General features: G+C 37.5%; 5 protein-coding genes across 7 annotated transcripts; 4 read left to right on the top strand and 1 right to left on the bottom strand.

Annotated features, from left to right (window-relative positions):
- Window positions 1-750: 750 nt before the first annotated feature.
- On the top strand, window positions 751-6,602 carry LOC104737584 (histone-lysine N-methyltransferase EZA1-like). 3 transcript variants are annotated; one of them, XM_010457792.3, is made up of 19 exons: window positions 751-873; window positions 998-1,095; window positions 1,222-1,444; window positions 1,683-1,799; window positions 1,905-2,173; window positions 2,281-2,439; window positions 2,676-2,760; window positions 2,848-2,991; window positions 3,082-3,129; window positions 3,203-3,274; window positions 3,566-4,164; window positions 4,246-4,393; window positions 4,717-4,937; window positions 5,010-5,141; window positions 5,238-5,325; window positions 5,416-5,463; window positions 5,553-5,681; window positions 5,760-5,837; window positions 6,203-6,602. In XM_010457792.3, the coding sequence occupies exons 3-19, from the start codon at window positions 1,409-1,411 to the stop codon at window positions 6,392-6,394; spliced, it is 2,565 nt and encodes an 854-aa protein (XP_010456094.1). In that variant the 5' UTR covers window positions 751-873; window positions 998-1,095; window positions 1,222-1,408; the 3' UTR covers window positions 6,395-6,602. The 3 variants fall into 3 exon arrangements, with proteins under 3 accessions (XP_010456094.1, XP_010456093.1, XP_087338830.1); XM_010457791.3 differs by having other exon boundaries at window positions 1,222-1,447; XM_087482704.1 differs by lacking the exons at window positions 751-873; window positions 998-1,095 and having other exon boundaries at window positions 1,268-1,447; window positions 1,686-1,799.
- A 376-nt stretch (window positions 6,603-6,978) lies between these two features.
- Window positions 6,979-12,346, top strand: LOC104737582 (vacuolar protein sorting-associated protein 51 homolog). The gene is made up of 20 exons (XM_087482702.1): window positions 6,979-7,440; window positions 7,915-8,054; window positions 8,182-8,236; window positions 8,316-8,423; window positions 8,560-8,658; window positions 8,812-8,889; window positions 9,031-9,108; window positions 9,296-9,448; window positions 9,677-9,777; window positions 9,854-9,921; window positions 10,044-10,117; window positions 10,202-10,268; window positions 10,415-10,530; window positions 10,634-10,903; window positions 10,989-11,105; window positions 11,182-11,253; window positions 11,337-11,387; window positions 11,474-11,710; window positions 11,815-11,991; window positions 12,094-12,346. Exons 1-20 carry the CDS (start codon window positions 7,270-7,272, stop codon window positions 12,226-12,228), a joined length of 2,367 nt encoding a protein of 788 aa, XP_087338828.1. The 5' UTR covers window positions 6,979-7,269; the 3' UTR covers window positions 12,229-12,346.
- A 217-nt stretch (window positions 12,347-12,563) lies between these two features.
- On the top strand, window positions 12,564-15,329 carry LOC104737580 (uncharacterized). Its single transcript, XM_087482703.1, has one exon. The coding sequence runs from the start codon at window positions 12,564-12,566 to the stop codon at window positions 13,035-13,037; it is 474 nt and encodes a 157-aa protein (XP_087338829.1). The 3' UTR covers window positions 13,038-15,329.
- Window positions 13,343-15,167, bottom strand: LOC104737581 (sugar transport protein 7). Its single transcript, XM_010457788.3, has 3 exons — window positions 15,023-15,167; window positions 14,631-14,950; window positions 13,343-14,513 (listed from the first exon to the last, which is right to left on the bottom strand). Exons 1-3 carry the CDS (start codon window positions 15,165-15,167, stop codon window positions 13,431-13,433), a joined length of 1,548 nt encoding a protein of 515 aa, XP_010456090.1. The 3' UTR covers window positions 13,343-13,430.
- Window positions 15,330-17,162: 1,833 nt separating the features above from the next.
- On the top strand, window positions 17,163-21,677 carry LOC104737579 (DNA replication licensing factor MCM7-like). Its single transcript, XM_087482117.1, has 15 exons — window positions 17,163-17,350; window positions 17,449-17,516; window positions 17,678-17,737; window positions 17,822-18,045; window positions 18,290-18,467; window positions 18,557-18,679; window positions 18,759-18,848; window positions 19,247-19,389; window positions 19,537-19,714; window positions 19,986-20,177; window positions 20,274-20,446; window positions 20,542-20,745; window positions 20,824-20,989; window positions 21,091-21,312; window positions 21,390-21,677. The coding sequence occupies exons 1-15, from the start codon at window positions 17,320-17,322 to the stop codon at window positions 21,486-21,488; spliced, it is 2,151 nt and encodes a 716-aa protein (XP_087338243.1). The 5' UTR covers window positions 17,163-17,319; the 3' UTR covers window positions 21,489-21,677.
- The last annotated feature ends 221 nt before the right edge of the window (window positions 21,678-21,898 follow it).

The following is a 21,898-nucleotide window of genomic DNA, read 5'->3' as shown; positions in this document are numbered from 1 at the left end:
ATAAGATTTGTAAATTTTACACAGATCACTTAAAATGTCAAGTTGAATACACCCCTTTTCATGAGATTTTAAATGATTTTGATGATTTTAGGGAAGTTGATATGATTTAGGGGTGGTATTGGATTCAAAGTGGGGTTATTGGTTTGAGATTTGAATAGAGTTTTAAAGATTTTAAATGTTATGTAGAATTTGTTGTTATTAGATCAAGATTTTGTTAAACTCTGTTAAAGTTTAGTGTTATTAGTTTGTGATTTGTAAAAAGTCATTTAAAATCTTAACAAATTTGGGTTATTGGATTCAGACTTTTATAAAGTCATTAAAAGTTTTGTGTTAAAATAAAAGAATCTAGAATTGTTAATGAGTTCAATTATTATGTTATTGGTTCATGATTTTAGACACTTTCTTTACAAAATAAAGTCATGAAAAATATCAAAAAAATACAGGGATTGTTTGGAGGAATTTACAAGATTTTAGAAAATTAATCAACAAAACTCTCTAGCAATTTTTAATAATCTTTCACTTATTCTCTTTTAATGATTTTGTTGAAGTCTTCAAAAATCTTCATAAATTAGAATCCAATAAATTTTCATTATTTTTAATTAAACAAATCTTCTCAAATCTTCTACAATCCCTAAAAGTAATTAAAATCTAAATCAATAAGTTTTGAATAACGGTAGATTTTAAAGTAATTTTTTAAATCATAAGATATGAAATTTTGTATATATATATATATTTATTATTTGGTTAAATAATTAAGTGTTTACCACAATCATAATATCTTTTTCAAACAAAAAAAAATCTAAATTATGATCTCGAATGTAAAACTTTGAGCTGGTTGATGTTTACCCTTTATATAAATCATATGTAGAGAAGGTATTATTAGACAAGAAGATCTATTATATATATATATATATATATTTTTTTTTTTGTTTGACAAAAAAAAAATATATTTTTATTTTATGCATAAAATTAGTAACGTTAACTCTTTTGGTGTCAGAGAAAAACGCTCAGAAACGCTCGTTTACTGGGAATAAGCACGCGGAATGACATAGAAGGATCCAAGGGCTGCAACTTTCTCGTGCCAAACCCCTCTCAGTAGTCAGTATCTCACCTCTTTTTCGCGGATGATACTAGGCTAGATACAAAACATTATCACAAAATATAAATTAATTGTCCCTTAAGCAAAGTTTCTAATATAACTATTTTTTTTGGTTTATAAAGGAAATATAATAATTAATATGCACACGTATAAGCAGTATTCATACACACGCGTGTGGGTTCCCCTCGTATTGTAAATTGTAATTGTAATTGTAACCCCCCCTTCCCAGTTCCACACTCCGTTCGTTCGTCCTTCTTAAGAGAGAGAGAGAGAGAGAGAGAGAGTAGCGGAAAGCTCGAGGACGCATCAATGGTGAAGGAAGATAGCGACTCCTCCGAACGAATCGTAGTCAGATTTACCTTTTGAATCTCCTTTTTTTTTTTTTTTTGTGTTTCCATACTTACTTTGTTTGGAATTATATCTGATTTTGCTCGTATTCGCATGATCACTCACTCGCGTTTTTTTTTTCTTCATCTGATTGAATTGTTCGTGTGTATATCCGCTTGACCTAATTAGTGTTTGTTTTTTTTCCCCTTGTTGATTTCGTTTTGAATGTTTACACTTTTGTTGGGCTTCTTAATAGAAGTCACATGTAGATGACGATGACGATGGTGATGATGGTGTTAGTCTCGAGGGTTTGGAGAACAGATTGGGTGAGCTTAAAAGGAAAATTCAAGGAGAGAGAGCTAGGTCTATTAAAGTAAGTGACCTTTCTATATACATGATGTTCTTTCTGATTTTTTTTTTTTTTTTTACCAATTTATGAATTCATTTATTGGTTTTGATTATTTTCATGGAAATGTAGGAGAAATTTGAGGCTAATAGAAAGAAAGTGGATGCCAATGTCACTCCTCTCTCGTCCGCTGCGTTGAACCGGGCTACCTCATCAGGGGACAATGGAGATATCAATTTGTTTTCTTCGAGGATGGAGATTCCACTCTGCAAGTTGAATGGTTTTTCTCATGGGGTGGGAGATAGAGACTATGTTCCTACTAAGGATGTTATCTCTGCAAGTGTTAAGCTTTCGGTTGCTGAGAGGATACCGCCATACACTACCTGGATATTTTTGGACAGGCATGCACTTTTCTTTTGCCATTCTCGTCTATAGCTATCATCACATTGTTTTGAGTGCAATTGTGGTTGTTTGTTTTTCTGAGTATAGAAGTTTCATAATTATGCAGAAATCAAAGAATGGCTGAAGATCAGTCTGTGGTTGGTCGACGACAAATCTACTATGAGCACCATGGTGGTGAGACACTAATATGCAGCGATAGTGAGGAAGAACCAGAACCTGAGGAGGAAAAACGCGAATATTCCGAGGGTGAAGACTCCGTTATATGGTTAGTTTTTTGCAGAGGATCTGAATCATGGACTGTCACATTCTTTACTGGGGGCAAATTGTGATACTTATCTTAATATTTGAGGAAAGAAGTACCTGGGTGGAATTTATTAATCAAAGAAAGATGAAATCTGTCGTAGTTATATCAAATTTCATTCTTTAAAGACTTTTCTTTAGCAGTAAGTTTGAAATTTATCTCATGCTATATATAAATTTCTTAGTACCTTGAATTGGCAGGTCGATTGGGCAGGAGTATGGCATGGGTGAGAAAGTGCAGGATGCTCTTTGTCAGTTCCTCAGCGTAGATGCTTCAGACATTCTGGTGTAGTTTTAGTCATCTTGTTCTTGTTGTTTTTCTGGTCTTTTTATTCTTCTTCGCTAATGGTGTTTGACTTCCTGTCTGATGCAGGAAAGATACGATGAGCTCAAGTTGAAGAATGTGGATAATGTTGAGGGCTTTTCTAATTCCGGATTGAAGCTGGGAATATCTCTAGAAAAGGGCCTTGGTGCTGCTCTAGATTCTTTTGATAATCTTTTCTGCCGCCGTTGCCTGGTACTTGGAATTTTTCCTTTGTGACAGAGATCATGTGTTACGAAGTATTTGTTGTTAATCATGTTTATCATTCTTTTGTTATTCTAACAGGTGTTTGACTGTCGTCTGCATGGATGTTCTCAGCCTTTGATTAGTGCTGTAAGCTTGAATCAGTCTTTATTTTGATTAGTATTGCTAATGTTTCAACATAACAGAGGACTTTGGTTGACAGAGTGAAAAACAGCCTTATTGGTCTGATTATGAAGGTGATAGGATCCTCTGCAGCAAAAATTGTTACATCCAGGTCTATCTTTCTATGTCTCTTTAAACACTCACAGAGACGAGTATTTTCGTAGCTAAGGAAAAACAGTTTTCATTTTAGTGCGTTTTCTCAATAAACTATATTTGAGCAGTGAGATCTGAATTGATGTGATTAGTATTCTGTACTAGGTTTGAGGTTTAGTATGTAAATGTTTGCTAGAGGAGTAATCTTTCATCATAGTTGTACGAGTGCATAGTCTTATTAATGTATGAGTTTCTTTTTGTTCAGGAGTTTGGATAATCATCATTTTTATGTTAATGGTTTTATCTGCAGGCGGTCAGAGAAGTACCAGGAGCAAGCAGTAATTTTGCATCTAACACAGAAGAGAAAGCTTCAGAAAAGGAAGGCAGCAAGGCTGTCTCTTCTGATGACCTTCATGATGCTACTGGTGGTGTCAGTCTGCAAGTTGAAAAGACAGATATTGATTCCATGAATTTAGATTCATCCTCTGGTGTAGCCCATGGCCATGGAATTAGGGGAAAGCGTGAGGTCCCGAATCTCGAAGACTCCAATTATCTGTCTAGTTCATCAAACAAGAAACAGAAGACCGCAGCCTCGGATACAAATATAACATTTGTCAATCCTTTCCCTAGCTTAGATCAGGCATTCGATAGCACAAAGAGTGATCAAGGTGGAACACGTGATACCAATAAAGTAGATAGAGACTCAGGAACTGATGCAAAAGTAGCTGAGCCTATTCCAGACAATTTGGTCCATGATGGTGGTTCCTCGGTTTGTCAGCCAGACCATGTTAGTGGAAATGGAGCAATAACCATTTTAGAAAAGTCTGAGACAAGTCAACCATCTACAGAGTGGAAGCCTATTGAGAAGGATCTTTACTTGAAGGGAGTCGAAATCTTTGGGAGAAACAGGTAAACTGGATCTTGGTAAAATATTATCTTCAAACACTTAACATGTATTAACATCTAGTATGGTTGTTCATGCTGTTACAGCTGTCTTATTGCAAGAAACCTGCTTTCTGGCTTGAAGACATGCCTAGATGTGTCCAGTTACATGCGAGAAAACGAAGTTTCATGTTTTCGAAGATCTGGCACCCCAAATTTGCTGTTGGATGATGGCAGGACTGACCCAGGGAATGATGTAAGCTCTTGATTTTCCTAGGTTCTTTTTTCTTTTCAGTTTTTCTATAGTCTCTGCCACTTTGCGTATTGGTGTATAGAAAGTTAGATTGCCAGACTGATAGAGTTAGAGATCTAAACCGACAGAAAAAGTTCTGATCTGGAAAAGCCAATCTTTTTACTTAATTTCCCTGAAACTGCATTGGGCAAGAGAAAAGGATAGTTGCCTATTCGTTGGCTTAAACAAGTGATTATCTTATTTGAGATTTTTTTTCGATATACTCATGCCATGTCTGTCTGAATCATCTTTTAGTTTATAATACTCTCTTATACATTACTTGACAGGATGATGAGGTGCCTCCAAGGACAAGATTGTTCCGTAGAAAAGGCAAAACCCGAAAGCTGAAATACTCTACAAAGTCTGCTGGTCATCCATCTGTCTGGAAAAGAATAGCCGGTGGCAAAAACCAGTCCTGTAAACAATACACGCCGTGTGGATGCGTGTCAATGTGTGGAAAGGATTGCCCTTGTCTAACTAATGAAACTTGCTGCGAGAAATATTGCGGGTATGTAAACAAATCCAAGTCAAATGAAGTAATAGAGGATCTTCTTATACTAGTCCCTTGATTTTAATTCAGGTGCTCAAAAAGCTGCAAGAATCGTTTCCGAGGATGTCATTGTGCCAAGAGTCAATGCAGAAGCAGGCAGTGTCCCTGCTTTGCTGCTGGCAGAGAATGCGATCCAGATGTTTGCAGAAATTGCTGGGTTAGGTAATCAGTTTAAATCCAGATCTCTTGATGTGAAATATAAATCGAATATCTACTATTTGATGAGTAATTTAAAAAGACTTTCTTATTTACTCTCAGTTGTGGAGATGGTTCTCTTGGTGAGGCACCAAGACGCGGAGAAGGGCAATGCGGAAATATGAGACTTCTCCTGAGGCAACAACAGAGGGTATAACGCCGTCATTAAATCATGTATTTACCACACAAAAAATGCATTCATTGTTAATAAATCTAATTTCTTTTGTACTATATTTACCAGATCCTATTGGGAAAGTCTGATGTTGCTGGATGGGGTGCTTTTCTAAAGGTAAATCATGTTAATCTCTTTTTCAGTAACTATTGTTTCATACATCTTCTCTTTATCTATAAGTAATCTAATCCTCATCTGATCATCAGAACTCGGTCAGCAAAAATGAATATCTCGGAGAATACACTGGCGAATTGATATCACACCGTGAGGCAGATAAGCGTGGGAAAATATATGACCGGGCAAATTCGTCCTTCCTCTTTGACTTGAATGATCAGGTGACTAAATCTCTTACCTTCTATCTGATGTATTCCTCTTGGACTTCGTATCTATAAGTTTGTTTTCTATATCTGCAGTATGTCCTGGATGCTCAGCGCAAAGGAGACAAGCTGAAATTTGCCAATCACTCAGCAAAACCCAATTGCTACGCTAAGGTACCAAAAGCTCCTTGCTCATATCAGTTTTGGTATTAAAAACCACATGATCTTTTAGTAGTTATACCTTCTCTTTTGATTCTTAGTCACTTAAATTATTCAGAAGTTCCAGTTAGAATGTTTACTAGGAGTAGGAAAAGACTAGTATCAATAATAAAGGGCCTAAAAATTAGAGGCGAGAGTAGCATTGTATACAAAGCTAAGCACGAATAGCACTAAAGAAAACAAATGATCAAAATCTAGCTTTGTAAATTATGGTCGAACGACAGTTGTGTCTATAATATTTGTAAATATATCATTCTTGATGTGGAAAGAGTTTTATTATGTATACAAGAAAAACTTAAGGGTCTTTGTTTGTGTTGTAGGTAATGTTCGTGGCAGGAGATCACAGGGTGGGAATTTTTGCGAACGAACGAATAGAAGCAAGTGAGGAGCTTTTCTATGACTACAGATATGGACCAGACCAAGCACCAGCTTGGGCTCGCAAACCTGAAGGATCCAAGAAAGATGATTCAGCCATTACTCATCGAAGAGCCAGAAAGCACCAGTCTCATTGATGAATGCTGACTATGTAAAATAAGAGCCTCGTTTAGAACTAAAATATAGATCATGAGAGATGATATTGAATCTGGGACCTGTGCTTATATTTTAAATTAGTGTTGAGATTTTTAATTTATCTTGATATAGGGGATGAAACAATTTATGTATGTATTATTATTTGGGTCAATAAGTAAAATTTTATTTGGTGGACAGGCCAATCAAAAACAATAGTGTTGTCTTTGGTTAATCAGAGTCCAGTAATGATAATTATTTATTTAGTTACTAATCACTGAACAGGAGATGTTTGAGTTGGAGTTTTTTGCTTCTACACTCGGAGATGGAAGCTCTAATCTGGACTATGTCGGGATAGATTGTCAAAATTTCTAAACAAATCACTCTGAATTCAAGTTTCCTAACGAGTGGTTTGGTTGTCTCTAATCTTTCAACCGGACTGTGGTATCTACAGACCGGCGCTTCTTCAAAGCACTCATATCATCAATTATGGAAATGTATCTTTCGATCTCTAATTATTTCCTTAACATCCCATTCTCTATGTGGATGGTTTAATTATTAAACGAATAAAAGTGATTTAAGCTAAATCGAACACAGCAGAGTAAGTAAACCAGTAATCTTATTAAGTAATCCGGACCACTAAACCGGTTTCCGGTTTTACGAGTTCCGAGGGACGGATTTTAAAAAACACACCTTGGACCAACGTAGGCATAGTTCGAGTCGGATACGGCTCCGTTCCAAGTTTCTCACATCGCATCGATGGTGAGGTGACCACCTACACTTGATTTAGTCGGATCCACCATCTTCTTGCATTTCAATTTGGCTTCCGGTGACAGGAACTTTCGTCGTCTTCGAGAAGAAGCAGGAAGGAAGGAACCCAATGGCTACGGAGGCAGCTCCGATGGACGAAAAGGCGAAGAGAATGAGAGATCTATTGTCGAGCTTTTACGCACCGGATCCTTCAATCTCGACAAGTGGTTCATCGATCAGCGCCTCTTTCGATAACATCAACAGCACTTCATTCGATGCTGATCAGTACATGGATCTCATGGTTAGTCTTCGTTTTCTTTTCCCCTTTTTATGAGATTATTCGTGAATCGACCACACAAGCGTCAGTAGCTTGTGAATTGTTATAAATTATTCAGTATTTCGATTCACTGAAGTTATTTCCAAAGTTAGGTTTAGATCCGACTAGTATCTTATGGAGCCTGAAAATAGTTGGTAGCTTTGAATTGTGCCCTTTACAGTGCAAGGTGTTTGTAGAGGACTCTTGAATTTTGATTGGGTGTGCATATACGGATCAATGTGGTGGTTGATCATGAATTTCCCCTGGCTGGTTTTGTTTATTTTATATGCTAGAATCGTATGAGAATTCTTCCAAATTTAGTTTTACTTAGTTCTGTGAGGTTTATAGTTCCTCACTCAATTGGATTTATGAGGTTTCTGTTAAGTATGGTGACAGTAGCGAGAGTGACTGATTGAGAAATAATATGCCACGATTTGGTGGTTTTATTGGCTTTTGCAGATTAAAAAGTCGAATCTGGAGGTGCTTCTGCAAAGACATGTTCAAATGGCTGCGGAGATTAAAAATCTTGACACAGACTTGCAAATGCTAGTCTATGAAAATTACAATAAGTTTATCAGTGCTACAGATACCATCAAAAGGTACTTGTAATGAGTCGTGGATCGTTTCAGGTTTTAAGTGTGTGATTCTCGTAAACATTTCAACACTTTTTGTGTATGATTTGATCACACCGGTTATGATCAAAACATTTGCTTCTTTACCTGGTAGGATGAAGAGTAATATTTTTGGGATGGAAGGCAATATGGACCAGCTTCTTCATAAGGTGTTTTGAATACTTGGAATAACATTTAGTTTTAGCTTTTATTATGGTATGAACTTCTAACCCATAGTGACTCCTGCAGATAATGTCAGTGCAATCAAGGAGTGATGGGGTTAATACTTCTCTTTTCGAAAAAAGAGAACATATAGAGAAACTGCACCGGACACGTAATCTTCTTCGTAAAGTTCAGGTGTGTAGAATCCTTGCTGCTGGCTCATTTATATACTGTGTTATGTTAGTTGCCATGTTGTCACCTAATTATTAAACCAGTGGTATGCTGCTTGCTATTGTGAATTTACTCAAAACTTATTTTTGTAAAAGAACAGTTCATCTATGATTTACCTGCAAGACTGCAAAAATGTATCAAGTCAGAAACCTATGGCGATGCTGTCAGGTTCTATATTGGTGCAATGCCAATTCTCAAGGTTTATATCTGTCCTAAATTAAATTTCCCATATAGTTCCCTTTCAGTGTTATTGGGGCAATTTTTTCCAGAGTATATATATATATATATATATATACTTATCTTTAGCGATAATAATTTCTCTTTAATAACAATAATTTCTCCTTCTGTTCAGGTATATGGTGATACATCATTCCAAGACTGCAGACGAGCTTCAGAAGAAGCTATAGAAATCATCATAAAGAACTTGCAGGTGTAGCTTTTGGTCCTAGTAGCCTACACTAATACCTTTTTGTTTATCAACCATATAAACAAATAACTGGTCTTCATGAATTTGTATTTGTATTTCTTTGAAATTCTTGATGTGAGAAACTTAATTTTTCTTGTTTGACAGACAAAGCTATTTTCAGATTCAGAATCCATACAGGCGAGAGCTGAAGCTGCAGTGCTTCTTAAGCAGCTGGATGTCCCCGTTAGTACTTTCTCTTAGCTCAATTATTTGTGATGTTTAATTTGTTAATCATCTGTTATCTGGGAGAAGGTTGGAGCTACTTAGTCGTTCCTAATGTTTGTATTCTTTTATATATATAAGTGGAGTGTTTTCTTAATTTCTTACACGGATCACTGGTTGTTGTGACATAACTTTGGATATCCTGCAGGTTGATAGCTTAAAGGACAAACTGTTGGAAAAGCTGGAACAATCTCTTGATGGTCTTCAAATTAAGCCTGAGGAAGCAAGTTTACTTGCGGAGCACAATGATTCATCTAATGATGCGGAAAGCAATGAGCAACTTCCTGCTAAAATTCATGAGGTAAACATGGAGTATGTCGCTTCCTTTTGTTTTGTGCTTCTGATGATTGCTAGTTGAAACACAGTAAACCTGAGTGTATTACTAAGCACTTTGAATATCAGTAGCTGCATTTCAGTGAATGTTCTCAATAGCAATCATATTAAGAATTCTTTTCTTTTACTTCCTTTCTTCTGTCAGACTTTTTTGTGCACTTTCAATATCCAAATGTTTGCCCCCTTTTTCTCATAGGATGCTGTGCGTGGATTTTCTGAGGCCATGCGTGCTTATCGAGAAATATTCCCCGACTCAGAAGAAAGACTGTTTAAACTCGCGAAAGCCTTAACTGCAATGTAATGCACTTTTCATTGATCCATAAACGGAAACTCTGTTTGTGTCTAACCTGCGTTATTTCTGACACATATGTAGGCACTTTGAGAACCTGGAGCTATATATAAGAAAGCGGGTTTCTGCAGCAGATTTTCTTCGAATTTTTCGTGAGTACAGTGTTTTTCCTTGTACCATTGTCTCCTATGTATGTTGCTTTCCATTCCCTTCGAAAGCTTTGATTAAATCAGTCTAATAACTGTATACCTCATCTGAATTATGTTGGACATAGGAATCATATGGGAAGATGTGATACTTATGGACGAGGTGCTACCTGAGGCTGAACTCTCTGATTTATCTGCAGAGGTTGACCTCAGTTAATTTATGTGGCTCTTTGTTTTTGCTATGATGTGTAAAACTGTATATGATTACTAGTGCTCGTCATTTCAGGCTGCCCAGGTCACTGTTAAGAAATTCGTTGCAAGGACGTTTTCTCATCTTCAACAGGATATATCAGGTTTGCTGTTTCCTAATTTCTATTGATGCAAAATTTCTTAGTATAGGAAAAGGGAGAGGATGAGTGTAGCTTGAATAATTCATAATAAGTTCTGTGACATGGCCTTTAAGTAATCTGAAGAGTAGATTAATGTCTATACATGGCAGATACCATCTTAAAATTCGATATCAACCAAAAGGAAGCAGTAGAGGAGGAAGTCTTGAAGGTTGTCCTAGAAGCTAGTAAAAAGGCAGGGATACAAGGCACCACAGATATATTCCAGGTATTCCTTCTTCTGTCATTTATTATGATGTTTTAATTTGGTTCGTCATTTCCTCTGTACAAATTCCATGCCCAAACGCTTATATTTGTTTTAATCATTTCAGGACTTCCGTCAGCTTCTTGATGAAAACATTGGAATATTTGTCAAGATGAAGGACTTAATCATTGGCTGGATTCAGAATGGATTTCAAGACTTCTTCAGGTCACTTGAAGCTCAATTTCTAGCACTTTCTGGAAAAACTAGCTCATCAAAGGATATTGAAGGAGGTTTGGTAGAGGGAAAATCGAGTGACAAAATCCATGCTGGTCTCATCCTTGTATTGGCGCAGCTCTCTGTCTTCGTCGAACAAAAGGTCATCCCGAGAGTTTCTGAGGTAACAAGTCGTACAACTGGTTTGATAATTAAAGTTTAAACCACATCGGTAGCGGAATTGAGAAATTTTATATATGCGAATTCAGGAAATAGCTGCTTCCTTCTCTGGTGGAAATTCCCAAGCCTTTGAGAATGGACCTGCTTTTATTCCTGGAGAACTATGCCGGGTCTTCCATGCAGCCAGCGAGAAGCTTCTCCAGCATGTATGAAATAAACTCCAAAACTTGAGGTCGTCACAGAAACTTAACTTCAACTAACTAAAATCATTTCATATTTCAGTACATAGACACAAGAACACAGAAGATATCTGTTTTATTGAGGAAAAGGTTCAAGACACCAAACTGGGTTAAGGTATCGCGGTTGTCATGTGACTAGTCTTGGTAGAGAAGCATGTTATCAGTCATTGTTTTCTAAAGATTCTAAATATTCTGCAGCACAAGGAGCCACGAGAGGTTCACATGTATGTCGATATGTTTCTTCACGAGGTTTGAGGACAACTCTTCTCTTCCTCAATCTTTATAACTAAAGAACATGCAATAACTCATATTTTTTGTGGATTTCTGCTTCACAGTTAGAAGAGGTTGGTAAAGAAGTGAAACAAGTTTTACCTCAAGGGACATTCCGGAAGCACAAGAGAACAGACAGCAACGGAAGCAACACTACAACTTCATCACGAAGTAATACACTCCATAACGATAAGATGACACGGTCGAATTCACAGAGAGCTCGTAGTCAGCTTTTCGAGACACATCTTGCAAAACTGTTCAAGCAAAAAGTAGAAATATTCACCAAGGTTGAATTTACCCAGGTATAAATACGAAACAATAGAGGTTCCCTTTTTAGTTTGATCAAACACACACACGTTCTGTCATCTCCTGATATATTATCTTTGTTGATGCTTATTACTTACAGGAATCAGTTGTTACAACAACAGTGAAACTCTGTTTGAAGAGTTTGCAAGAATATGTCCGGCTCCAAACGTTTAACCGGAGCGGGTTCCAGCAGATTCAGTTAGACATTCAGTTCTTGAAAGCTCCTTTGAAGGAAACAGTTGAGGACGAAGCTGCAATTGATTTCTTGCTCGACGAGGTGATTAACGCGCCTAAAGCTTCTTCTTTTGCTTTTCTTCGTTTTGCTTTTGCAACTGATCATCATTCACTCTCGGACTCTGTTGTGTATTTGTAATAACAGGTGATCGTTGCGGCTTCCGAGAGATGCCTTGATGTGATTCCACTGGAGCCACCGATCTTGGACAAACTCATACAAGCTAAACTCGCTAAATCAAAAGAGCACAACAACAACAACAACAACACAGTTTCCTCTTAAAAATTGTTATTAACTCAAAGAAAGTGTGTCATGATTTTTGCCAAATTTTCCCGCTTCTTGTTTTATCTTCCGTAGTGTAAATCAAAAACCATCAAATTGGTATGCATTTTCTCAGAAACTCTAGTGTTTAATTAAACCAAAATCTTTACTGTAATAAGCTCACAAACCGGGCTTAATTTGCTTTGATTGAATTAGGGTAAAAAAAAAAAATCATAATCGGTTCCGTATGGCGTAGTCGGTCGAGTCACACGGATCTTAAACTATTATAAAAACGTTCCCTTCCTCGATAGACTTGTTTCTAATTTCATAATAAAGAAAAAAGTATCTCTACAGTCATGGCCACTGCGATGGTTCTCTCTTCTCAAACCCTAAGCCACCGTAACCCTAATCCTTGCCTTAGCCGCCACTCTGACGGTGCTACAGCGGCTCCTCCTCGCCGACGGAAGCGAATCCCTACGACGACGTCTCAACCTACGGTGATCAAATCTCCGGCGGCGAATACTAATCTTGTGATGGGACAAGTCAAGATCCTCAAACGCGGCGAGGCGTTGAGCGCGTTTAACAACAAGGAGAACAACAGTAGCTGCGATGTTACAAGACGACCTGTTACGAAGAAGATGGTGAATAATGATGTTGATTTGATTGTATCGTCGACTAATAGACTTGGACCTGAACCAGAGACTGTGAGGAAACAGATCGGAGCTTTTAAACGATTGGAGATCTTCGCCGGAGCTGGTTGCTCTATTTCGCCGCTTCCCAGCTCTGTTCCGATCCCATGTTTTTTGGAGAAGAACGATCTCGTCCTTTAGATCTCCAAAAGAAGAGATTTGTGGGGGGGGGGGGGGGAACTAAACCCTAAAATTGCAACCAGTCTTTAAGAGGCGCATATGTTGAAGGATCATGTGAAGTGAGATAAATTTGTTTATCTCAGAGAAGAAAGAAGAAGAAGAAGATGGCCAATGTGATCTCAAAGCTCCAATTACAACCAAAAAACTTGGCTCTGCTCAGTGCTCTGTATTGGATTAGTGTAACAGTCACTATGATGACTCTTCTTGTATGGCTTTTGTGTTTTGTTTTTTGATTTTGAAGTTTGTAGTTGTTCTGATCACATCTCTTTCATCCAATATAATCTTTATGGAAGACAAGAAACAAAAAAAAACTAATCTTTCTTCTTCACATACAAAACAGAATCAAATTTGTTTTTAAGCAGAACTGTTTGTGTCATTGTTGTTATCAGCTTCAAGATTTGTTGCAGGTAATATTTTTTTCCAGAACCAATGTTTACTCCATAAGAGAGTCATCTCTTCAATCGGCACTCCTTTGGTTTCAGGTAACAGGAAATAGACAAAGATGGTCATTACAGTGACCCAACCAGCAAAGAAGAGGAAGATTCCAAACTTGAATGCACATAGGAGAGCGAGGAAAGCTTGAGCTATGATGAAAGTGAAGAGGAGGTTTACAGCAACCGTGATGCTCTGTCCCGCTGAACGTGTCTCTAATGGAAAGATTTCGCTCGGTATGGTCCAGCCGAGAGGACCCCATGACCATCCGAATGCTACAACAAAGAGGCAGATGAAGATGACTACGATGACTGAGTACCCTTTTGATAGCTCTTCCTTGTCTCCAAACTTCACTCCCAAGATCACTGCTACTATGACTTGACATATTATCATTTGTATTCCTCCACTGATGAGAAGAGCTCTTCGTCCTAATTTGTCCACTAATCCTATGGAAATCAATGTTGAGAGAACAAGAACAGCTCCTGTTAAAGCTGATGAGTAGAGAGATGCGTTGCCACCAAATCCCATTGTTTGGAACAGAACAGGCGCGTAGAAGAGAATGGAGTTTATGCCAGTGAGGATCTGAAACATAGGCATGCAAATAGCCATGACTAGCTGAGGCCTGTGTCGTTTCTGCAGGATGTTTCTGAAAGGATGTTTGATGGAATTCGCTAGCTCACTCGCATCTACCATGTCTTGAAGCTCAGCATCGACGTTTTTGGTTCCTCTTAGTTTCTCCAGTACACGTCGACCTCTCTCTGTCAATCCTCTTTCGACCAAACTGTTGGGAGTCTCTGGTAAGAAATAGCCGCCAAGCGTCATAAGCAGAGCCGGAAAAGCAGCTAAACCAAGAGAGAGTCTCCATCCCCAAGGCTTAAGCTTTTGAGTACCGAAATTGACCATATTCGCAGTAAAGATCCCAAGAGTTGTAGCTAACTGAAACATCATGTTTAAACCACCTCGGAGATGAGTTGGTGCCACTTCTGATAAATACAGTGGAACTGCCTGAAAAACAAAACCAAAGCAGCCTACTTTCATAAAGATGAGACTGGTCTATCGCCAAAGCAGGTAAAACTTTTCATAAAAGATGATAGCGAAATCAACCAACCAAACTTGTCTAACCTGATTTCCAAATCCAATGCCAACACCGAGCATGATCCGTCCAGCAAGAAGCATAGCTAGATTCGCAGCTCCCGCATTCAAACCAGCTCCAACAAGAAAGCTGATTCCACCACAGACAATACTCGCACGCCTCCCATAGTTCCTAGTGATGGGTGAAGCCACCAGAGTTGAAACCAAACCAGCCAAGTAGAGTGAAGAAGTGAAAGCAGCTAACCCTTGATTATCATATTTGCAGTAATTACTTTCATGAGCATGCTTCTTCTTCTCATAAACCGCATGGAAAAACTCGTCAAGAAACTCATCCATGGACGTAACTCCTCCTGTAAACAAAACCCATTTCAGCCATTGTTTGATAACGATTCAGATTTCAGAGATATTGGATTCCAAAAAACCTGAGACTCCGATGTCATATCCAAAGATAGATCCACCAATGGCTGCAACAAGGCAAGCGATTATGACATAACCAGTCACTTTCCCTTGGTATTGTTCTGCCCTCTCCTTTGCCACACCGTTCGGACCAAACGATCCTCCTGCCATTTTCTTCTTCCTTCTTCTCTTTCTTCCTCCTCTTTGATTCTTCTTAAAAGACTTTGCTGCAATGGTTGACTTTTTTTGTGTGTGTATTTACTCAAATTCCAGAATCTGACAGACAATCAAACAAAAAAAAAGGTATATACATTACTTATGCATCCTTGACAATCACGTGGCTTAGATTCAATTTGATGAGTTAGGTTTTCTACTTTGAGAATTGTGATAATTGCGTGTGAATTTGTGTTTGGTGCATCATTGTTTGGTTTTTAGTTTGAGAATAAAAGAGGCCATTTTCTTAACCTTATCTCTTTCAGTTTCCCACACACAAAATTTTAATAATACATATTTAATACCGAGTTGGCATTGCACGTCTTCTTAAATCTTAATGATCGTTGGAATTTTATCAGAATATCCTACTTTTTACATAACAGAAGAAAACAAGGAAAAGAAAAAAAGAAAGATATTTTTTACCTTATTGCCAAATGTCGTGTTAAATAACAAATGGATTCTGAGCATTTTCCGTTTTTAACACATTGATGAAATTTAAGAAAAAAACAAGCTTTTAGTTTCAGACAGAAAGTAAACGAATAGAGACAAAAGTGTGTGTGATGATGGTCTTCGTCGTAGGTTGACACAAAACATATTCCGGAAGAAACTGGGAATACCTTTTTTTTTTTAAAGGTAAAATTATTAAGAAGACTTACAAGAAGAAGATGTGACGATTTTTTGTAGACTGGGAAAAAATGAATCAGACTTGTGTGTGTTTGCTATTTTATTTCATGAATTTTAATCGCCTAAGATGAAGGCGATGTTAAAGAATGATGTTGACCAAGTTGGCAAGTTCTTATGAAGGCAAAAATACAAATCATAGTCGATCGTATACAGAGAGACTAAAATATAATAATACAAAAAAAGAGAGTCTATAGCTTTGGATCGTAGCGATGGATTTGAGACAAGTGTCAAAGAAGAAATCAACAGCAAAGTAGCTTTCACGAATGGAGGACGATGAAGATGACAATTTTGTATGGGAAAAATGTCATTAAAATGCTAAAGTTTATATTTTTGTTAATTTAAAACATAAAACATCTGATGAAAAAAACCTCATTATTTTTTTGTTGAATATTAAATAATTCATGAATTTTTATTGACTTAGTTTTATGAGATATAACGTTAAATGGTTAAATGAAAAAATCACACGAGTTTAATTAGATATTAACGAGAACCCGTTAAGAAGAAAACAACGTCGTTTATCAAACCTAAATCCCCTCAAATCTAGAGTTTCTGATTTAGGGAAATGTGAATCATATTTTAATTTGAGGGTTTTAGGTCTGGTTAAACGGTATTATTTTGCTATTAACGAGATCTCGTTAACGGCTAATTAATCCTGAATAATTTCGAGGGTCAATGATAGACATGTGTAACAATTGCATTGGGACTATACTAAATTTACATGTATTTTAAGGCCTAAAAAAAACTTTGAAAAAAATTTATATGTAATTAAGGTCCATTTTTCAAAAATTGAACAGAGCCTATAGCAATTTTTGCGATTTTTACATCGGCCCTAATGATTTCTCTGTTTCGCCACTTAACGTTATGCATCATAAGGCCAAGCCAACAAGAGTTCGTGAATTATTTAAAAATCAACAAAAAAATGAGGTTTTTCCATTAGATGAAATGTTCATGCTTTGAATCAACTTAAATGTAAACTTCATTTTAATGACATTATTATCATATTTTTGCATATAGATGCTAATATTATTTAATGATCTACTAGATGTTTTGAATGTATAAATAGGTAAAAGGTGATTCGTACCAACAAAGTGGCTGTAATATAGCGGTTAGTATTCTACGTTGGGGCCGTGGAGACCTGGGCTCGAATACCAGCAGCCACAGTTTCTCTTTTATTTACTTTTTGTAAATTTCTAACAGGGGTATTATCGACATTACATAGATCACAAATATCATTAGATCTGGACCCTCCATTTACCCCCCGCCATTTCTATCTACGATAATTTTCCCGCCAAATCTCGTCGCCATTTACAACCCTTTCACCGCCCAATTTCGCGGTCACTGCTTCATACCTTCGTCTCTCACTCTTCTGCTTCGTCCCTCTCTCTCTCTCTCTCTCTCTCTCACTCGACCCAAGTTCTCAGCAGCCATGAAAGACCACGATTTCGACGGCGACAAAGGTCAGAATCTCTCTCTCTCCATCGTCCTCGATACTCTCTTCCGTCTTTTGTTTTCCTTCTTGTTGGGTTTTGATTTTCACCTTTTCTTCATCCTGCAGCGCTCGCCAAGCAATTTCTCGAGAATTACGCCAACGCTAATGGCGGATCTAAGTACATGGAGATTCTCGTGAGTCTTCCTTTCCATCAATTTCTCTCTTCTAGGGTTTTCGCGAATCTTCGTAATTTAGGGTTTTCGCGAATCTCCGTAATTTAGGGTTTTACTCTATAAATTTATCAATCTAAATGAATTAGTAAACTCAGTTATGTTCTATTTAATGATTTGTGTAGCAAGAGGTTTCAAATCGTAAGATTCGAGCTATTACGGTCGATCTTGATGACTTATTCAATGTGAGTTTTTTTTTTTTTTAAATCTCTTGTTTGGATGTTGCAATTGGATATGAAGTTACTAATTTCTTTGATGTTGTTGTATAGTATGAGGGTGATATTGAGGAGTTTCTCGGACGGTTGACTGAAAACACTCGCCGTTATGTTTCCATTTTCTCCGCTGCTGTTGACGAGTTGCTACCCGAACCCACTGAAGCATTTCCGGATGATGATCATGATATTCTCATGACTCAGAGAGCTGACGCTGGGACTGATAATGCAGATGTTTCTGACCCGCACCAGCAGATTCCTTCTGAGGTTAAAAGATTTTAGTAAGTTCACAACGCTCTTTGAGTTGATTTGTTGTAGCTTAGTCGGGTTTACTTAAATCTTTTTGTAGCTTTTTCTGGTAATCTAGTTTATTTGTGTGAGAGAATCTTTCATTGTTTGTGAATTACCGCTTGTAGCCTAGTTGAAGACTGTTATTTCCCTTTTTTTTTTTGACTGAATCCATTCAATTTAGGTTGGATTTTTCTTTCAAAAAAGAGTTAGCTAATGAATCTACTTTTGATTCAGTGAGGTTTATTTTAAAGCTCCTTCAAAGGTAAAGCCATCTACCATCAGGGAGGTTAAGGCTTCACACATTGGGCAACTTGTTAAAATATCTGGTATTGTGACCCGCTGTTCGGATGTCAAGCCACTAATGGCTGTTGCTGTTTACACATGTGAAGATTGTGGTCATGAAATTTACCAGGTACCTTAACTATGCCTGCCAGTTTGTAGTTTCTTTTTTATTTTGCTAACTCCTAACTCTGATTATCTTTCTTTTACCTGCCAAATCAGGAAGTTACATCTAGAGTCTTCATGCCTTTGTTTAAGTGCCCCTCCAGCCGCTGTCGCGTTAATAGCAAAGCCGGAAATCCCATCCTTCAGCTCAGAGCTTCAAAGTTTCTAAAGTTTCAGGAGGTTCTGTTCTGGTCAATGACTGTCATTTATGTGAATGCACTGATATCAAACTAATGAGTAAAAAAACAATATTTTGCAGGCTAAGATGCAAGAGTTGGCTGAACATGTACCTAAAGGGCATATTCCGAGGTCGATGACTGTTCATCTAAGAGGAGAGTTGACAAGAAAGGTTGCTTTTCTTGACCTCTATCTCATGCTACTATAGGAGTCTATTTGTTCTCCGTTAGGAATCAATAGCTGTATTGCTTAGGATAGTCCACTGAGAAGTTATTGTTCAATTTAAAGGCATATGTTGAAAGTTGTTGAAAAAACAAAACACTCTACTTAACGGGTTTAACAGCTCCGAAAGGAAACAGTGAACACTGTCCTAAATCTTCATTAGATGCAAAGTAAATAACATTTTTATGGTGCAGCTTAGCAATAATAAAAATTATATCAATACCTTCCCTGCATTCAACAGGAATTTTTCCATTGCTGTACTGGGATTTTATCTATGGATATTGTGATTTCAGCGTCATTTATTATAGTGGAATTGTTAATTTCTTAAATTTCCTTGGACCCTTGCAGGTATCACCAGGTGACGTTGTTGAATTCTCAGGAATTTTTCTTCCCATTCCTTACACTGGGTTTAAGGCACTTCGAGCTGGCTTAGTAGCGGACACCTATCTGGAAGCAACGTCTGTTACTCATTTCAAGAAGAAATATGAGGAGTAAGGCATTGTTACACTTCAACACTAATGAAATTTTCCGATTTAGTAACCTATTCCATGTTTTTGGCATTTGCTTAAGTTACAAAGCAGCTATGGTGTGTGCACAATATCAGAAAGCATCTTTATAATTATTATTATGATCTACAGATATGAGTTTCAGAAAGATGAGGAAGAACAGATTGCACGTTTGGCTGAGGATGGTGACATTTACAATAAGTTGTCGCGATCACTGGCCCCGGAGATTTATGGACATGAAGATATTAAAAAAGCTTTGCTTCTCCTTCTTGTGGGTGCTCCTCACAGGCAATTAAAGGATGGGATGAAGGTGAAGTCTTCTGTCATCTTGCTATCTTTTATGAGAAAGACTACACTGATTAGAAAGCAGTTGCTTACTTTAGTTCATCTCCGACTATATCGTTTCTACCTCTTTACATCCACTTTCAGTGTCCACAGTCTTCATTCATTGAGTTACGGAGATTTGTTATTAACATTTTGGGTTCACATATTTTAGCCATTGAAGAGCACATTGCACTTGATTGGAACATATTATTTGTGAAGACAATTAAAATTAAGACATTCATTGATTATCTTTGCAGATTAGAGGAGATGTGCATATATGTCTGATGGGTGATCCTGGAGTTGCCAAAAGTCAGCTTCTCAAGCACATTATAAATGTTGCTCCAAGGGGAGTCTACACAACAGGCAAAGGTAGCAGTGGAGTTGGTCTAACTGCCGCTGTTATGAGAGATCAAGTAACAAATGAGATGGTTTTAGAAGGAGGAGCACTGGTGAGATACAATGATTCTTCACGTTAGATATCCTAGAACATGATGTATTGCTAAAAAGCTATATGATTTAGAAGATTGATACAAGCTTAATTTCAGGTGTTGGCTGACATGGGAATCTGTGCAATTGATGAGTTTGATAAGATGGATGAATCAGATCGTACTGCAATTCATGAGGTCATGGAGCAGCAAACTGTAAGCATTGCGAAAGCTGGGATTACCACGTCCTTGAATGCTCGAACAGCTGTTCTTGCCGCAGCCAATCCAGCCTGGTAATTGACCTTTTATGACATGAATAAAAAACTTATCAAAGGTGTGGGATCATTGCTAATGGTTATTGAACTCTGCATCTTTTGTGGCTATGAAGGGGAAGATATGATTTGCGAAGAACTCCAGCTGAAAACATTAATCTTCCACCAGCCCTTCTTTCAAGATTTGATCTACTGTGGTTGATCTTAGATCGAGCTGATATGGACAGCGACCTTGAATTGGCTAAGCATGTGCTTCACGTGCACCAGACAGAAGAATCTCCTGCGCTGGGCTTCGAGCCGCTGGAACCCAATATTCTCCGGTAAGTTAAATCACTTCAGTAACACTCTCTTGTTTTACAGAGTCACAGGCTCTAACATGAGCATATCTGGTTCTCTAGTGCATACATTTCCGCTGCGAGAAGATTATCGCCATACGTACCAGCGGAGTTAGAAGAATACATAGCAACAGCTTATTCCAGCATCAGGCAAGAAGAAGCGAAATCAAATACTCCGCATTCTTATACAACAGTGAGAACTCTCCTCAGCATTCTGCGAATATCCGCTGTAAGTAGAAATAAAGGAATTGAAGTAGGAGTTGTGGCACAAATTTGAGTAAACAAGTTTGTCTATTGAGTGTGAATATATTTGCTTTATTGGCTCTGTAGGCACTAGCAAGGTTGAGATTCTCAGAATCAGTAGCACAGAGTGATGTGGATGAGGCGCTTAGACTGATGCAGATGTCGAAAATATCACTGTATGCGGATGACAGACAAAAAGCAGGACTGGATGCGATATCAGACACATATTCAATCATAAGAGACGAAGCTGCAAGATCTAACAGGACCCATGTGAGCTATGCAAACGCTCTTAACTGGATCTCCAGAAAGGTTAGTTACTTGTTCATCTTCGTGTTATTCTGATAGGTGGATAATCGCTGAGACGAGTTATTTGGGTGTGTAAACAGGGATACAGCGAGGCTCAGCTAAAGGAGTGTTTGGAGGAATATGCAGCTTTGAATGTTTGGCAGATCGATCCTAACACCTTTGACATCCGTTTTATTTGAGACCCCCTCTCTATTTACCCAAAAAACAAAAAAAGATCAGTAATGGTCTTATCAAGTTATTATGTTATGTCTGCGTCTTTATTGTCTATTACATGTCTTAACTTAGAGACAGTAGAAGTGGATTTTGTAGAAGTGATCTTTTTATTTTACCTGTTTCAGAAATGCCAAACAAAATTTACTTTTATATAATTCTTGGAATTTTAGAGGTGATTTGGTCTATATGATGAATTATTCGCCTGTTGCTGTTGAATTTTTTAGCTAAATAAAGTTAGAATAAAAAACTAATAAAGTTAAAAAACTAAAAGAAGATACTTGTTGATGTTGGTTCACTTTGGTTTTGATCTTGGTTTGATTAAATTATTTTTAACCAAAGTATGTATATTCATGGTTACTTAGATCACATGTTTACT

Source organism: Camelina sativa, chromosome 13 (assembly GCF_030686135.1).
Source record: "Camelina sativa cultivar CO46 ecotype springtype chromosome 13, ASM3068613v1".
NCBI classification, from domain to species: Eukaryota; Viridiplantae; Streptophyta; class Magnoliopsida; order Brassicales; family Brassicaceae; genus Camelina; species Camelina sativa.
Note: the sequence above shows the minus strand (reverse complement) of the source record. Positions and strands in the feature narration are given on the sequence as shown.

What these genes read in the sequence shown, in the direction of transcription:
- LOC104737584 (XM_010457791.3), top strand. Translation starts at nt 1,409, where the DNA reads ATGGTGAAGGAAGATAGCGACTCCTCCGAACGAATCGTA. An exon ending in CTCAGCCTTTGATTAGTGCT is followed by an intron (nt 3,130 to 3,202) that starts GTAAGCTTGAAT and finishes TTTGGTTGACAG; the next exon opens with AGTGAAAAACAGCCTTATTG. An exon ending in GATGGGGTGCTTTTCTAAAG is followed by an intron (nt 5,464 to 5,552) that starts GTAAATCATGTT and finishes TCTGATCATCAG; the next exon opens with AACTCGGTCAGCAAAAATGA.
- LOC104737582 (XM_087482702.1), top strand. Translation starts at nt 7,270, where the DNA reads ATGGCTACGGAGGCAGCTCCGATGGACGAAAAGGCGAAGAGAATGAGA. An exon ending in GCTACAGATACCATCAAAAG is followed by an intron (nt 8,055 to 8,181) that starts GTACTTGTAATG and finishes TTTACCTGGTAG; the next exon opens with GATGAAGAGTAATATTTTTG. An exon ending in CCAAGGTTGAATTTACCCAG is followed by an intron (nt 11,711 to 11,814) that starts GTATAAATACGA and finishes TATTACTTACAG; the next exon opens with GAATCAGTTGTTACAACAAC.
- LOC104737580 (XM_087482703.1), top strand. Translation starts at nt 12,564, where the DNA reads ATGGCCACTGCGATGGTTCTCTCTTCTCAAACCCTAAGCCACCGTAAC.
- LOC104737581 (XM_010457788.3), bottom strand. Translation starts at nt 15,167, where the DNA reads ATGGCAGGAGGATCGTTTGGTCCGAACGGTGTGGCAAAGGAGAGGGCA. An exon ending in ATATGACATCGGAGTCTCAG is followed by an intron (nt 14,951 to 15,022) that starts GTTTTTTGGAAT and finishes TTTTGTTTACAG; the next exon opens with GAGGAGTTACGTCCATGGAT. An exon ending in GCATTGGATTTGGAAATCAG is followed by an intron (nt 14,514 to 14,630) that starts GTTAGACAAGTT and finishes TTTGTTTTTCAG; the next exon opens with GCAGTTCCACTGTATTTATC.
- LOC104737579 (XM_087482117.1), top strand. Translation starts at nt 17,320, where the DNA reads ATGAAAGACCACGATTTCGACGGCGACAAAG. An exon ending in CTAAGTACATGGAGATTCTC is followed by an intron (nt 17,517 to 17,677) that starts GTGAGTCTTCCT and finishes TGATTTGTGTAG; the next exon opens with CAAGAGGTTTCAAATCGTAA. An exon ending in CTGGAACCCAATATTCTCCG is followed by an intron (nt 20,746 to 20,823) that starts GTAAGTTAAATC and finishes CTGGTTCTCTAG; the next exon opens with TGCATACATTTCCGCTGCGA.